General features: G+C 37.1%; 1 protein-coding gene across 1 annotated transcript; it reads right to left on the bottom strand.

The window, feature by feature from the left end:
• Window positions 1-12,609: 12,609 nt before the first annotated feature.
• LOC132126231 (uncharacterized) lies at window positions 12,610-16,996 on the bottom strand. Its single transcript, XM_059537362.1, has 3 exons — window positions 16,942-16,996; window positions 13,020-13,130; window positions 12,610-12,920 (listed from the first exon to the last, which is right to left on the bottom strand). The coding sequence occupies exons 1-3, from the start codon at window positions 16,994-16,996 to the stop codon at window positions 12,610-12,612; spliced, it is 477 nt and encodes a 158-aa protein (XP_059393345.1).
• Between the last annotated feature and the right edge of the window lie 1,233 nt (window positions 16,997-18,229).

Below are 18,229 nucleotides of genomic sequence, written 5' to 3'. Positions count from 1 at the left end.
ACAGTCCAGACAGGGTCCAAACCAGAATATCCAATAGACAAGGAACAGACAAAACACAAGGCAAGATCAAGACTACGGAAAAACAATTGACATTATCTCTATCTCACATACAACAAGGACTCCGTGACTAAGACTCAGACAGACCAGGTATAAATACACAAAAGGATAATGGGGAAACAGGAGACAGGTGGGGAACAATCAATTAACTAAACAAGGAGGAAGGTGACCAAATAAGGAGACAGGAAGTGATAATATGATAAACACCGTGGGAACTGAGGACACCTAGTGGAAACCCAGGGAACACAACCCAGACACTGTGACAGTACCCCCCCTTCTACGGAGCGGCTCCCAGACGCTCCAAGACAGACACAAAACAGAGACCAGGAGGGAGGCGGACAGGTGGAGGCTCAGGGGGAGGGAGGGACGGAGGGCCAGAAAAGAAAAACATGGGGAACAGGCACCAGAATGTAAACACAACACAGAAAGACCAGGAGGGAGGAGGACCGGAGGAGGTTCAGGGGGAGGGACAGAGGGCCAGACTAACAGAAAGGAACAGGGACAGACAATAACACAAAAACAAAAGGAAAAAACAACATGAAGCCCCCCAGGGCGGAGCAGAAGACCACCACACCCTTGTGGTCAAGGCCAGAGTCCTCCAGGGCGGAGCGGAGGACCACCATGTCCGTGTGGTCAGAGCGGAAGCCCCCCAGGGCGGAGCAGAAGACCACCACGTCCGTGTGGTCAGAGCGGAAGGAGGGCACCGCCTCGGCCTCCGGAACAGCATCTTCGCTTTGACGGAGTCCTTCTGTCACGTAAGGTGATACAAGAAACACGGAGATATCCAAGTGCGGGTATGATATTTATTAAAGGGACAATAAGTAACTTTTTAGGTATTTCATTATCTAAAATCAATATTTTTATTCATAAATATGTCCACAATGGTGTACAAATACCTATGCCAATGTGTAAACTAATCCTCGTAAATTAAGAATTTATTATCTTTATATACATGGGACGGGTAGGTCGACGGAGGCTTCCATGTAGTTCCGCCATCTTGCAAAACTATAATAGCAGAGAGGGACAAAAAGTACTAAGCCAACGCGTTTCCACAACGTGTTTTCGGTCAGAGCCAGAAACGCAGGTGCAGAGTAGTGAGAGGCGCTTTAAACTGCACCGGCAAGTTTAAAAGTCTGGATTGCATTCTTATTATGGACCATACATATGCCGCACCACAGGAGGAGAAAACATCGTCGGCAAAATGAAGTGCTATTAGAAGACATCCTGTCAAAGCTTTTTGGTACATATCGCCTACCGTAGATGCAACGCGCATTTGAAAAAGCGAGGCGCTGGAGAGCAAAATTAGTTTGAATGCAAAATACAATTTCACCACTAGATGGGAGTAATTCCTACTTAGAGTCCCTTTAAGGGGTAATCCAAAGGGGTAAACAGTCCAGGCAGGGTCAAAACCAGAATATCCAATAGACAAGGAACAGACAAAACACAAGGCAAGATCAAGACTACAGAAAAACAATAGACATGAACTGTATCTCACATACAACAAGGACTCCGTGACTAAGACTCAGACAGACCAGGTATAAATACACAAAAGGATAATGGGGAAACAGGAGACAGGTGGGGAACAATCAATTAACTAAACAAGGAGGAAGGTGACCAAATAAGGAGACAGGAAGTGATAATATGATAAACACCGTGGGAACTGAGGACATCTAGTGGAAACCCAGGGAACACAACCCAGACACTGTGACAATTATGTACAGTTAATCTACTGAAAATCGTATAGTGGTATAACTACTGAAAAGATCTACAGCTATCCAGAACTATCTCTGACTAATAAGTTCTATTATCAGTGTTCTTTTTATAATATAATATAATATAATATGGAGCTCTCTCTTTTTCTATTTCAAGCCTTGTGGAGGAGTACAAATGTGCCAAAACACTTAAAGAATCACGTGATCCCTGAGTAAAGCCTGGCTCATACTACAGGATTTTTAGCCCGATTTAGCCCCGATTTCCCCCTCCCGAGAATCGGAGCAAACATCTTGTCGAGCACCTCAATCTGTCCTGATGTTCGGCATGGATTATCTGGTAATGTGAGGCATTCACCGATCTGCTCCCACACAAATCGGGGCAGCCCCGATTATTATCAAATATGTTGATATTTAGGATTTAAATCGGGATGATGATGGCTATATGATTACATCAGTACTTTCACAGCCAATGCACAAAACTGCAAAACAGCTGATGTGTGGCTTCTTTGGATAGTGGAGATAGAGGAAACTGTTTCTTGACATCTTGTAGTAACACAACTGTCTATATTATATCGCAAAAACGCATCAAAACTGTGAGGAGAAAGAGAAGCGCTGGAGTGAAATTGCCTCAGTCAGAAGAAGGCAAAAGGGCCAACAAGTGATAAGCATCTCTCGGGGACCTCCTTCAAGACTGTTGGAAGACCATCTCAGGTGACTACCTCTTGAAGCTCATCAAGAGAATGCCAAGAGTGTGCAAAGCAGTAATCAAAGCAAAAGGTGGCTACTTTGAAGAACCTAGAATATGACATATTTTCAGTTGTTTCACACTTTTTTGTTATGTATATAATTCCATATATAATTCCACGTGTTAATTCATGGTTTTGATACCTTCAGTGTGAATCTACAATTTTCATAGTCATGAAAATAAAGAAAACTCTTTGAATGAGGAGGTGTGTCCAAACTTTTGGTCTGTACTGTAGACATGACTGAACAAAAATCAGAGCATAACAGTTGCTGCGTCTGGCTGTGTTCTGGTCACAGCAATGCAGAAAATGTTCTATATGTTGAGGCTAAATGGGACTAAAGTTCTATGGTGAGGCTAAATGGGGCTACCCAGTCAAGAATTTCATCTCACAGTGAGCTAAAAGTGTAAACACACAGTGTCCTCGCAATGTGAGGTCACTGCACGCTCAATGTGTGCTCATACTGTGGTCACAATGTGAGGTCACTGCACGCTTAATGTGTGGTCATACAGTGGTCACAACGTGAGGTCACTGCACACTCAATGTGTGCACATAAAGTGGTCACAACATGAGGTCACTGCACACTCAGTGTGTGCTCATACTGTGGTCATAATGTGAGGTTGCTGCACACTCACTCTTCATTCATACTGTGATCTCACCATATCATTGTGAGACCACTGTCATCATTATCATTAGGTTGAACTCATTCTGTCATAACCAAACACAGCTTTGTACCCAAAGTCAGAACAGACTAAAAATAATGCAAATAAAATTAATTTGTTTCCAAGAGTCAAGCAACACAATTAATCTCTCCTTTGCTGTTGAAGATTGTTGGATGAGGTGAGCTGGAAACCAAACGGCAAGATATATGTGGGCAGAGCAGAGAGAATATTTTGTTGAACTGGCATGGCAGGCTGAATGCAGGTGGAGTGAGGTCTAAAGCACAGGAGAAACATAATTATCCAACAAAACACATCACCCAAAAACTGGTCCAAAGACATTGGGAGACTTTAACACAAAACCACATCAGCAAACTGAGAGATCTTGCAGAAAATGATTGAAGACCCAGAGTTTGAATACTGGAGGAAGATGAGTTGATTGGCAGCAGGTGATTCACAATCAGCAATCAGCCACAGAGGGTGGTGCATAGCCACGCCCCGGGATACACCAACTCACAAACAGACAAGCACAGACACACAAAAAAGAAAAAAAAACAGCTGCCCAAAAATCCAAATCCCTGACACGTGGTGTTAACTGTGATCTAAAGGTTATCTGATATTGGTCTCAGTAATATCACAAACATGTAGAATTTCATCTTTTATTTCCTTTAAAGTATTTCTACAAGATTTGAGATTTGACAAACATTTCAATTTAGCAGATACACTCGGTTCTTAACTTTGATATTTTTGTCCCCTTGGAAAGACTTGACACATCCTGAAACACAGAGAACAATAGTCATTGCAATCAGTTGCTAACATCCATACACGTGAATATAACTATTAGTTAACATATGAAACAAATCATGAATCCATGCTTCAACAATACATGCTTGTATTGTTACTGAAATATGATCCAGAGTTAGTAATGTTGTCTAGTAATGATCTGATTTGGGAAGTATAACAAATCATAAATACTGATATGCAACCTTAAGCCAGGGACACACTTAACAGCTAAACACTAAGACTGAACTGAACACACTTATGATTTTAAATGCTGACTGTAAACAGACTGAATGTAGGCTGGCCCTGATGTGTTTGGCTGTGAGTTGTAAGTATCAAATTTTATTCATAATCAGTCTTACAGTCGTAGTGTGTTCCTGGCTGAGCTGGCAAGATGAGTGGTTCACATGTAACTTCACCTGGCTACACGTGTACCTGGCTAATTTCCTAGGCCACAGTGCATATTGGCATTATAATGTCATATCAGCATATGTGAATAGCAAATAAAGAAACCACTCACCATTGCGCCAGAACAGAACACCAATTCCACGGCTCTGACACAAATATAAATCACTATAGTGATGTTCGATCCCTGAACTAATTGTTTTTTAAGCCTGTTCATTCATAGAAAGTAACCGAACTGAATCAAGTTCCCGGGATGATGACACAAGACACATAGCCGAAGTTTGCGGACCCGTTCGTTAATTCGTTGAGAAATGCTGAGAATAGCTGGAAAGCCAATCATCTGCTTTTAACAGACAAGCCAGGAAACATTTAAGCCTATCGTCTGGTTCCACTGACGTATGCGCACAGTTGAGTAACCCTTGCGCATGCACAGCAAAAGTATAACCTGTGGGGAAAAAGGCGTTTTAATTTATTATTTTTCATTTATTTTTATCATATTTTACTGTTGTTTCTATACATGCAGTTTTTGTCCCGGAGGCGTTGCCAAGATGGCGGCCGAGTGGCGCGACTTGCCTAAAAGGACTTTGCTATGAATCAGACGCGTCTTCGTGCGGGTCTAGAGATGCGATGCCCTGCGTTTGGCATATATGCCCCATACTACTAATCTTGTTGATCTTTATAATAGCTTACGTTTTCTGTAAAGATACAAATCAAAACAACTCACCTGTCGAATAAAACACAAGCGAGATCGGCATCTCTTTCTAGTTGAAGTTTGTCGTGAAGCTACTTTAGCATTTGTCCACGAGACTGTAGTCATGTGGTTTCTACGTCAGTAACAAAGAGTAACTAACGTCATTGAGAGGCGACTGCACTGCCCTGTGTCACTGTTTAAAATGGGAATTTTCTCATGATTTACAAGTAGTTGAAAACATTAGATATATTGTTAGTAAACAGCTGGACAAAATATATAACACTAGCCTAGTGGTTTTTGGATATTTTACTGCAAATATCTTACCTTTAAAACCTTTATATTCGCCAACATACAGTGCTGTGCGGGTCGTCTTGAGTTCGAATACTGGCTCGAGGACCTAGGCCCAGTTGCTTAAAACACCTTAAGTGTAATTTTCCCTTCAGTTCAAGATTCACCCTTAAGGAAATGAATACAAGTATTATGCATTTGAACAGACACGAGGGTGAGTTTTTCTGAGTTTTCAGTTTTGAGTGTATTATTGAGTTTCCGTCTCGTCTGGTCATTTTCTTTCATATTTGGTTTTCTTTTTTGTTTTCCTTATCCATGTTATATTTTTTCATGGCAAAACCTTGGTCACTGTTGTGAAACACTTAACGGTTTCCCTTTGCTAAGGGACGTGTTTAAGGGATTATATCCAACACCCTCAAGTCATTCCCTCAGGTAAGGGGAAATCACTCCTTAAGGCTCATACTTAAAGGAAAAACTTAAGGTGCTTTATGCAACCAGGCCCTAAACTAATCTAAACTATCCTATAGCTCAGTGTCTTGAAGTGAAGGTGTAGTTATCAGTAAGATTAAACATATGCGCCCTCTAGTGGTAAAATATGAAAACGAAACTAAAGGAAAATACTTTCATACAATATATAAACTATTTAAAAACAAATAAACAAGTAAAAAAAAAGATCAGATCCTCTTTAAATTGCAGTAAGTTTAAAGAAATAGTTAAAAATGAAAATTTCCTGAAAATGTATGTCACTCCATCCTTTTAACAGCAATATATGCTGACAAGAACCTTTTTCGATAGAACTCAATTAAGTTTTAGTTGTCAAAGCTTCAACAGTAGAGGTCGCTGTTGGAACTGAAATGAGATTTCGACAACATCACAAGTTGAATTTAAAATACTCATACATGACCTCTTTTCCAGGCCTAGCTATCACAATTTTAAATCAACTGTTAGTTTGGAAATACAGCAACAACATAATCCGTTCACATGCAGATCAATTCCATTATATACAGAGTTTTAAAATGTATTTTTATTTACTTGTAAATTTATTCACCTTTTTGTACAGTGTCAGTGCCAGTATTTCAGTAATGTTATTTTTATTATACAAACACAAAATGGATAATCACATTGTGAATGTTGTGGAATGGTCATGCATTCTGCTTTTAATTCATGCAACGTTTTGCTTTTTATTCTTACTTTTTATTCTTACAAGCTGTGGGTCTGCACTCTGCAGAATAAAACAGTGACTAGTCCACACTACACACAGCAAACAAGTTATTAACTCAGCTGCTTTAAAACAGTGTTAATTGTCCAATTAGTTTCCATTAGTTTTAAGTCAGAGTTATAAATCAGATTGCATAGTGAACTGGTTAACTCAACTGTTCTGTTACTGTAAAGTTAACAATGACATTATAAGCCTTATGTATAATGGTTAAAGAAAGATATACACTAACAGTTTATTGAAATTTGAAAGGAGGCAGAAAAAGGGGTCTATCTTATTTCATGATGAAACTTCACATAAGATATTAAACAGCAGAGATCACTTACAGTTGGACTGAACCATTTTACAGACCTGAATATTTATAAATATATAAATATAAAAAAAAACAGTCACTTGAAGCGGAGTGATACAAAGGGTGAATATGTAATACTATATCTTAGTTATTTAGTTTTTTTTTGTTGGTCTTTAAATAATGTTGTATATTGGTTGATTACATTAAAATGTAAAACTTTTGTAAAAAAAAACTATGTGTCTTTGTTTGAATAGCCCTATATATATATTTTTTTTGGCTTCTTTGTAATGTTTGAGTAATTGAATAATGTTTGATGATCTTTGTTTTGACAAGAAGCAACAGTGCACAAATACAAGGATGTAAAATGACTAAAACCATGGGGCTAAAATGTTAGTTTTGAATCAGATTCTCACTGGACTGAGATACTCTTGGTTTAAAGGAGAAGTGAGAGGCTGGGTTTGCATGTGCAGTAGTCTGTCCTAAATACTGACCACAAATATACAGTGAAACCACTGAAAATCTCACAAAACATTAAGTGTTTTAGTTTTTTTTGTTTGTTTGTTTTTTGCGTGTGCATATTGCACAGCAGTGGTCAAGTTAAAAGGTGCATGCCATTAGACCAATAATATCTGATATTTTCTGGCATTGCTTTTTTTTCTGATTATTAGAAAAACAAATAGTTTGATTGAAAGTGAAACATCCAAATTCTCTTTTAATGTTAATTAATTCAATTATTATAATATAATGATAGAAAACTTAAACTGGCAGTGGACGGTTTGGCATTTGTGCCAGATTGTATAACACATGAGAGTTTGCAGCGACATCAGGAATGGTGCAGTACACGTGGTACAGTTTCATCTGTAGAGCAAAGAAAGTAGATAAATATACAATATGTGAAGAAATAAAAGGGAAGTAAATAAATAAATAAGGTTGTGGTTGTAAGCGTTGGAAGGTATCTGTCACAGGTCTTTACACTCACCCCATTTTCTTCAGAATGTTCCTCATTGGCATCAGAATCATCTGATACATTAAAAATACATTTTATAATGATATTTTATTATATTTTATCACAATTTTTTTTTTCAACAAACCCGATTCCAAAAAAGTTGGGACACTGTACAAATTGTGAGTTAAAAAGGAATGGAATATTTTAAAAATCTCATAAACTTACATTTTATTCACAATAGAATATAGATAAAATATCAAATGTGGAAAGTGAGACATTTTGAAATTTCATGCCAAATATTGTCTCAGTTTGGATTTCATGAGAGCTACACATTCCAAAAAAGTTTAAGTGAGAAGTGAGAGGCTGGGTTTGCATGTGCAGTAGTGTGTCCTAAATACTGAACACAAATATACAGTGAAACCACTGAAAATATCAAAAAAGTTGGTACAGGTAGCAATAAGAGGCCGGAAAAGTTAAATGTACATATAAGGAACAGCTGGAGGACCAATTTGCAATTTATTAGGTCAATTGGGAACATGATTGGGTTTAAAAAGAACCTCTCAGAGCGGCAGTGTCTCTCAGAAGTCAAGATGGGCAGAGGATCACCAATTCCCCCAATGCTGCGGCAAAAAATAGTGGAGCAATATCAGAAAGGAGTTTCTCAGAGAAAAATTGCAAAGAGTTTGAAGTTATCATCATCCACAGTGCATAATATCATCCAAAGATTCGGAGAATCTGGAACAATCTCTGTGTGTAAGGGTCAAGGCCGGAAAACCATACTGGATGCCCGTGATCTTCGGGCCCTTAGATGGCACTGCATCACAAACAGGAATGCTACCGTAATGGAAAGCACAACATGTGCTCAGGAATACTTCCAGAAAACATTGTCGGTGAACACAATGCACCGTGCCATTCGTCATTGCCAGATAAAACTCTATAGGTCAAAAAAGAAGCAATATCTTAACATGATCCAGAAGCACAGGCGTTTTCTCTGGGCCAAGACTCATTTAAAATGGACTGTGGCAAAGTGGAAAACTGTTCTGTGGTCAGACGAAACAAAATTTTAAGTTGTTTTTGGAAAACTGGGACACCATGTCAAGTGGACTAAAGAGGACAATGACAAACCAAGTTGTTATCAGCGCTCAGTTCAGAAGTCTGCATTTCTGTTGGTATGGGGTTGCATGAGTGCATGTGGCATGGGCAGCTTACACAGCACCATCAATGCTGAAAGGTATATCAATTTGTATAGTATCCCAACTTTTTTGGAATCGGGTTTGTAATTAAGCTTATGGACATAATCTGTTCATAATATGCATTACATTAATAATACATACATAATTATGATTTACCTGAGGTCTGGGGAATGCCTGCTACAGAAGTATTCACAGGGCTTAAAATAATAAGAAATAAAAATGATATATATATTCATGGTTTTAACACTAACAGCATGTGCACTAGAAAAGTCTTACCTCCTTTTCCTTGGTCGCACTCCTAGTAAAATAAATCATATCAGTGCATTAATGTGTTGTTCTGCAAACTGGATATTATAAAAGGCAGTCTACTGTAAATTCAGATGTGTATGAAACATACTGATGCAGCACAGACAGATGCCCATGAGTCCGGTCAGGAAAATCCCTCCGCTTGTGGCTGCAATTGTCAGGATGAGCCATGCTTCTTTGTGTCACCAAGAAATCAAATAGACTGATCACCATTTGCAAAGTTTTCAGTTGCAGTGATTAATTGATTTATACTGATCGTTAATACGTACTTGTTCTTGGTGTTTTATGGACAGCATTTTCACCAGGAGTTGGAACTTTGAGAACTAAAAAGTAGAAATGGAGGAATAGACACACCTCTTAAAGAAATAGTTCACCCCAAAATAAAAATATGCTGAAAATGTACTCACCCTCAGACCATGTAATATAGATTAGTATGTTTCTTTATTGGAACAAATTAGCTAAAATTAGCATTACATAACTTGCTCACCAATGTATCCTCTGCCATGTGAATGGGTGCCGTTAGCTTTTCACTACATGAGACATTAATTGATGGACTGGAGTCATGTGTGTATTGTGATGTTTTTTATCACCTTTTTGTACTCTCATTCTGACGGCACCCATTCACTGCAGAGGATTTGTCTGTGAGCAAGTAATGAAATGCTAAATTTCTCCAAATCTCTTTGATAACGAAACAAATTCATCTACATTTTAGATGGCCTGAGTGTGAGTACATTTTCAGCTAAGTTAAATTTTTAGGTGAACTATTCCTTTAGGTACACTACATAACTGCATGTATCCTGCAGAAGAACATTGTAGCTGGAGCTACTTCAATCTGTTTATGTATATGACAAGTCATGCAGGTACTGGGCTTCATGCAGCATAAAATAGTCCTAACATAAACACTTATTATAGGTCTACCGTAGTAATTCAGGATAAGATCAAACATGTTTTGGAAGATTGATTCATGATGTACTCATTACATCAGTTTTGTACATTTTGAGCAAAAATAAATAAATACATAGTGTACCTTTAACAACAGCATCTGCTCCAGCAACCACCTTTACTTTTACTCACCCCCTGTTGTGTTCCATGTGACGTTGAGAGGTTGTGAAGGATGAGTAGTTTCTACAATGTAGCAATTCAGTACATCTTAAAATTACTGTATTAAATACAAACATTTCTTATTTTCTCACTGATTTAATTCAGATACTTCTTGACATTAAGCATTTCCAAGAAATTATATTTTTATGAATAGTCATGCATATTTCTCTCTAACTTTAATCAGGGTTTCCGCAGGGCCATAAAAAGTCATAAATTTAACAATAAGAATTTAAGGCCATAAAAAGTCATAAAAACGTTCGGATTTTCCATACAAGGTCATAAAAAACATTTAGCCACATCTTAAATTGATATGCTAGTCCATTAATTTGTTCTTCCATCAAAATGCGCTTGCAGTGGCAATGGCATTCATTTGTTTCGCCTGTTGTAGTTCTGTATGAGGAATCTGGGTGGTATCACACTGGTATCACAGCGTTCCAGAACTACAAGGTCCATGAGGCAGCATACAGACTTGTCAGAAGGACTTTCACAGAAACCCGCGCGAACTCCGAACATACTGTATCATACTGAGTCACTGCTTAGTTTAATTGAAATCATCCTGGCTATCACAATGGGAAAATGTACCTTTAACGATCTTTGGCTCGAAGACGGTGCTTTTAATAGCTGGCTCAAGCCCGTCGCTAACAATCGGTATCAAGCATCCAAACACAAGACGCGGAAAAGCTGAACTGAGTAGCTGGTTACTCGCGCGGTGTGTTAGGTGCAGAGAGAGAGCCGCGTATCACGGACAGTCCCTCCTGCACATGAACGAACAAATACTAATCGCTGTTTTGAACAAACAAAAGGATGTGAAAGAGCCCAATTCAGTACCACGGTGTTCAGGTGTTAAGAGCTCACGCAGAGAAAGGCGTCTCAAAACGAAAATGTAAATCTGTAAATATTTAATAAACAGTACGAACATACAAATTAAACAATTTCAAACAGGGCCCACTGGTACAACCTTCAGCGGGGCCCCACTGACCCCAGCTACGGCCCTGCCTGTGGGTGTTGAATACTGTGACCAAACACCAATAACACTTGTTATTTTGGAAAGTAATGCCATAAAATAATTGTTACTTTACAATGTTACTTTACAATGTTACAATTGTTAAGTGTTCCTGTGTTCTTGATAGTCAAGAAAACAAAGGTGAAGGCTTCAGTTTCTTAATCTTAAGAAATAATAGAATTACTCTTTCAATAATAAAACTTGTTACTTTCAATGAAAGTCTATAATAAAAAAAAACTTTTGAAAGGAATTTTAATGACTGAAGTTATTTATCGTAATTCGTGTAGGTCATAAATTCAAATCCTAATAGTCATAAAAAGGTCTTAAAAAGTCTTAAATTTGACTGATTAAACCCTGCAGAAACCCTGTTTAATAATAAACCGATTGTGTGATATTTCGTAGTTTTGAGAACAATATGAGTCATATCTAAAAACTTCACCTCAGAATGACCAATTAATGATCTACTTCCTTAAAGTTTACATCCTCAAAACCATTTAATATTCATTTGTTTTAACTCTTGACCTGTGTTTACTCATTCTAAACCAGAATATTATTTTACCGTATTTAGTTATAGATTCTTTTTAAGTGCTATTTTATGCAATGAAGTCTTTAATGTCATTAGGACTGGGGCTGAATCTACAAACTGTTCCTCAATTCTGAGGGCAAATAGCGAATGAAACTCTCTAGTGTTTCAGATCCTTATGACTGCAGGGAAAAACATCTCATCAGAACTCCAAGAGCTGGGTTTTATCTTGAGAATGGTTTTATCATAATGAAAAGATAAAAATATTGTCGTTATTGCAAAACTCATGATCATTAAATTACATCTTAATATTAAAAAAGGTGCTCACCAGTTGTAGGGTTTGTTGTCTCATAACAAGTACTGGATTCTGTAGCCAGAGTTGCTGAAATATTAAGAACTTACTATTCAAATTTGTTTGAAATAATCAGTATTGTTGTGTCACATTTAGTTCACTCACTTTTTGGCTCTGTTGCTGTAGCATTTATAGACAAAGTCGGTGTTGAATCTGCAGAGAAACTGTTACCATTTTACAAAATAATCAACACAAAAATGGATAATAAAAAATGAGATAAACTTACATAATGTTCCCTTTGTTGTTGGTGGTGACTGATTTTTCACAGGAAAAAAAGCTATAGAGGTAGAAATCTCCATTGAAAACATTGTACAAACTGAAAATGTGAAGCTAACAGTAACATTACAAACCTGTTATGTTGAACTTCTCACTATATGATCCTTTGGATGATGCGTTTTTTGGAGAATAACTGCAGCTCATTACTTTATTCTCGACGGACTTCAGTCTATTTGGAAATTCATTTTCCAAGACTGTAAAAAGACACTGTGTTTTTCCAGACAGTTTATGAGATGCTATCTTTTTATATTGTAGATATTCATCTCCAAGAGAAAGAAAACAAGTATAACCACCATCATCTGATCCTGGTATGTCACAAACTATTCTAATTTCACCATTTTGAGAATCATGGATGACTTTAATATCTGGCCGCTCATCTGCAAACACACACAGTCATGTGATAGTAGAGCATTAGATTATGATCATACTTAATAAAAGATTTAAATGATCCTCCGTGCTAAACAGTGAAATTTTACTCTTACTAAAATCAGACTGAGCATCACGTTCATCATGTCTCAGCTGCACAGTGCTCGAGTCTTTCTGAACTGATGCTGGAGATACTGTCAGCAAAAACTGATCGGAGAATCCTGTAGCAGAAAAACAGTAAATCTTCAGATAACAATACGTTTTAAATACAAGCTGCTGAATACAAAGACAATTCCTTGTTCAGAAAAAAACTGTCACATTTTACAGTGTAGAGGCTCATATTTTAAAACAAGTTAACCATTGACATCACTGAACTAGCGTGAACAAAAGTAACTTGCTTTAACCATAATAGAGAAGTGGTTTTCAACCAGGGGCCAACTGGGGCCCTCCGCAAACTTCCAAAAAAGCCAAAAGGTGATTTAAAATTATTTAACATTTTAAAAAGCTAAATTCATATACTAAACATACAATAGAATCAAGAAGTGTTAATTAATAATAACAAACAAAACAAAACAGAATCTTGAATCTCATCACAAAATGAATCATATCTAATTATTTCTGTTAAACTTGTTAAAAACAAGCAACATTATCATGAACTAAACTGAAACACCAGAGAAAATAGCCAATAACAGGGGCCTTGAATATTGTGTTGCACAATGGGTGGTCTTAAAGTCAAAGGCTGAGAACCACTGGTTGATAAGAACAAGGCAGAGGCTCAGAGGAAACCTAAAAACTCTTTGGTGTTGCGGCATATTACCTTTTCCAAGTTATTTCTGAAGGCATGCATCTAATTCGTGCATGCAACTACAAGAAAACAGCTACCCACAGAGAAAGATATCCACCTAAGAATAACTTTGGCTTTTGCTTTTATGTTTTCATGAACTAAAATAACTGAGGAGCAGGGGCGTAGCCATCTTTTCAGAAATTAGGGGGACAGAAATTACACACATATATATATATATATATATATATATATATATATTCATTTTTGAAAGAAGTCTCTTCTGCTCCCCAAGCTACCTTTATACCTTTAAAGCAGTAATATTGTAAAATATTTATACTATTTAAAATAACAGTTTTAAGTTTTGAATATATTTTAAATGTAATGTATTCCTGTGATCAAATGTGAATTTTCAGCATCATTCCTGCAGTCTTCAGTGTCACATTAATCAGAAATCATTCTTATTATGCTGATTTGCTGATCATCAATATTTAAAACATACAAGATTTTTTAAATTTTTTCAGCATTCTTTGATGAATAGAAGGATCCAAAGATCGGCATTTATGTGAAATTAAGCTTTTGCAACATTATACACTATATCATTCAATAGCTTAGACAGTGTATATATATATATACTTTTTATATTTTTTTCTTATATATATATATTTTTTTTAATAAATTACAGAAATTAATACTTTTATTTAGCAAGGATTCTTTAAATTGATCAAAAGTGATGATAAAGACATAATTTTACAAAATATTTCTATTTCAGATAAATGCTGCTCTTCTGAACTGGGGTGCGTTCTCCGATAACGTTGTCTCTTAGCGCGCTACGAATACTCAAAAGGTACACCTTAACTACAGGTATACCTTTGCTACGTGTGTTCTCCGAACTATACCTTAGGATGTTGCTTAAGGTAAACCTTCTTAAGTTCGACCTTAGCAGTTGCTGTCCATGGTGGAGGCGCTGAATAGGTTGATATCGACGCCTCGATGATCGATTGTGCGCTCTTTCCTTCACAGCGGTATAGGTAAAGTATTGAGAAAACAATGTTCTTTATAAAGAAGCGTTTTAGAAATAGTACAAACTGCATTTATCGGGGCTTATTGAAATACGTACATGCAGAAATAAATATGAGTATGTGTTTATAATTTAGCAAGTGTACAATCCCAAACCCTCACGGCCATAAGTGTGTTAATGTTCTCCACAACGTATGCTGATTATCCACCAGCCGTATCACATTATTGGCGTAAATCGCTCATTTGTGTAATTGGATGATTTCCTCAATAAAAGCGCAAACATGAGAGACATACCGACATTCACTATGTCGGGGAAAAAAGTCCGCAAAAAGAGATCGCCCAGCCACACTGAGGTCTTACTCAGCCCATATCCATCCCCAACAACCTCCAGAAAACTCCCCACAGCATAAAAACGAAGAGCCGCCAGCAGCTGAATTTCGGGGCTGAGGGGGTAGCTCCGTCGAGTTTGTCTTGACAAATCTGGGCCAACAAGATGCAAGAGCTGCAGAATTTGCTCCCGTGGCAGGCAAATTTTTTTTACAATGGTTTCTTCTGACATGGTAGTCAGTGGACTAAAATGTTCTCTTATAAAGTAGTTGACATACACTAACTGGCTCCGCGGACGCCGCCGTCTTTGATTTAAAACAAGTAGGCCTACTCGCTGTCTCGCTGCCATAGCTATAAAGTTTGTGTAAACTCATCTTTCTTTATATAGACTCCTAAGCCTTTTCTGTCAAATGGTTCGCTAGCTGATGTGCCTTAGGATAGTAATTAAAAAAGCTAACAACCATTAGTGTATGGAAACTTTATTAATGAAAACACTTCCATACACTGGGTGTAGGCTATAACAACTTAAGTATTTTATGTGTATAATTTTAAAGTAAAGTAAAAATGTAATTTTAATTCTAAATCAGATTTTATATTAAAAGTTCATATAAAATTTTCTATGTGTAATTAAACTGCGATGTAAAAAATCTTTTTGCGTAGTGGTGGCCACTAGCGGTATGAACCGTCAGCAGCGATAAGGTATAGCTAAGAGCGCTCCAGACCAACCTTACGAACGCATGACTTACAGAAGGTATACTTAACTAAGAAAGTTTCGGAAACCACGTATTAACGATAAGGTACTTCTTAAGGTACAACTTAAGAACGACGTAGCGTTAAGGTAGTTTCGGAGAACGCACCCCTGTCTATTCATCAAAGAAACCTTTGAAAAAATTCTACTTAGCTGTTTTCTTTTGACTTTTGACTGGTAGTGCATACTATAGGCAACTTAATTTTTTCTCTAATTTCTAGCTTTTAATTGGCTTAGAAATCTGTAACTGCTGGACAATAACAAATAATGATTTGTTTATATACTACAATCACTTTTTTATAAAATAATAAGGCAGAATAGTTTCTATAGTGTAATAAATGCTATACCAATTAGCACTGCATTGTTCTTATACTTTATTTATCGCCTGCTGGAGATTTTTTTGGACCTGAAAAAAAACAAAACCGAAAACAACTGTTTTCATACAGTGATAGCTGGACGCTATTGTCCATATTAGGAGTTTCCTGGTATGACTTTCTGCGCGAGAGCGCCCTCCGGCTTCGAGTATGAATGAAACACACACACACACACACACACACACACTGCAGGAGTATTTAGCGCTCTGTGATGTTCATTTAGCCTTCTCGGTCTGAAAAAACATCAGGTCATGCGCAGACTATCCTGTCTCTTTTGAGTTTAAATCTATATTTATTCACACTAGCTCTTGAAAACCTCTATACGAACACACTTGCCCATAAAAGTAATCTACCCCCCTGTTGAGGAGCATACCGCATAGACTATTTAGACATACTGTAACACAAATACACATGTATCAGTTTTAAAATAATGTAAATGCATGAGCACTGAAATATAGCTTTCTTCCCAACTCTTTTTTTTTCAACCATCACGTCCCCCATCCACAAATTGCTTGATATGGCAAGTATAGCTGTGCATATTATGTCTGTAATTGTTAGATGTTTTGCTGTTGTTATTTAGGCTTTAAATATGTATTGGACTATTTTGTAAATGTTGGTAGTACCTAAAATAAACACTTCTGACAGATAATGGTGTAAATATTAAATACAAAAATGTGTCTATTCTAAAACAGAGGAGAACAGACACTTAATATGAGATTAAAAAGTTTATTTAAAAATAAAACTTTTTTTTTATTTTATTTTTTATTGAAATTGTGACTTACCTTGAGATATTTCCTCCAGGAAGAGTGTAAAGATGAGAGGTATGAGCAGCACCATGTCAGCGTCGCATGAAAGAGTGATGAACTGACTCACAGACACACACACCACATCAGAACATACATGAGGAAGTAGAAAGCAATGAAAGGAAACCCATAAACCAATGGCACGATATATCTCTGTAACATTAAACACAATATAATGTAATGATCAGTTACTTCAAGGTTATCAAACCAAGTAGACTAAAGGAGAACAACATTTTTTTTTCTGATGATAAGGGTAGTTCTGAATATAATTTTCATATTTAAATCTTATTTTCTCTCAATAGTTTTTTGTAATAGTTATTTGTCTGAAGTGTTGAGGTCTTTTAAAGCCACAGGACACATAACTAATTTTAAAATATACTAAAAAAAGTACTGAAAGTTTTAAGAATTAATATGTCAAATGTTGTGTAATTCCATTGTTACCATTGTAATCCAAAGGTCACGGGTTCAAGTCTGAGGTGCAGCAGGGATTGTAGGTGAGGGAAGTGAATTGAGCAAGGCAGAGAACCCCCAGATGATTCCCGGCGCTGCAGCATCGGCTGGCCACTGCTCCGGGTGTGTGTTCATGGTGTGTGTGTTCCATACTCAATGCTGTATGTGTGCACTTGGATGGGTTAAATGCAGAGCACAAATTCCAAGTATGGGACACCATACTTTAATCAGATTCTAAAGGATCAAGATAAAAGAGAGAAGGTGGGCTATATTGTCACATGCATCTTTGTAAGTTCCTATTTTAGACAGCAGAGGGCGCTGTCCTATATATATATATATATATATATATATATATATATATATATATATATATATATACACACACACACACACACACACACACACACACAGTCGTGGCCAAAAGTTTTGAGAATTACATAAATATTAGTTTTCAAAAAGTTTGCTGCTAAACTGCTTTTAGATCTTTGTTTCAGTTGTTTCTGTGATGTACTGAAATATAATTACAAGCACTTCATACGTTTCAAAGGCTTTTATCGACAATTACATAACATTTATGCAAAGAGTCAGTATTTGCAGTGTTGGCCCTTCTTTTTCAGGACCTCGACTGGGCATGCTCTCAATCAACTTCTGGGCCAAATCCTGATAGCAACCCATTCTTTCAGAATCACTTTTTGGAGTTTGTCAGAATTAGTGGGTTTTTGTTTGTCCACCCGCCTCTTGAGGATTGACCAGAAGTTCTCAATGGGATTAAGATCTGGGGAGTTTCCAGGCCATGGACCCAAAATTTCCACATTCT

This window comes from Carassius carassius, chromosome 44 (assembly GCF_963082965.1).
Source record: "Carassius carassius chromosome 44, fCarCar2.1, whole genome shotgun sequence".
NCBI lineage: Eukaryota > Metazoa > Chordata > Actinopteri > Cypriniformes > Cyprinidae > Carassius > Carassius carassius.
The sequence above is the reverse complement of the archived record's forward strand: the minus strand, read 5'-3'. Positions and strand labels throughout refer to the sequence as shown.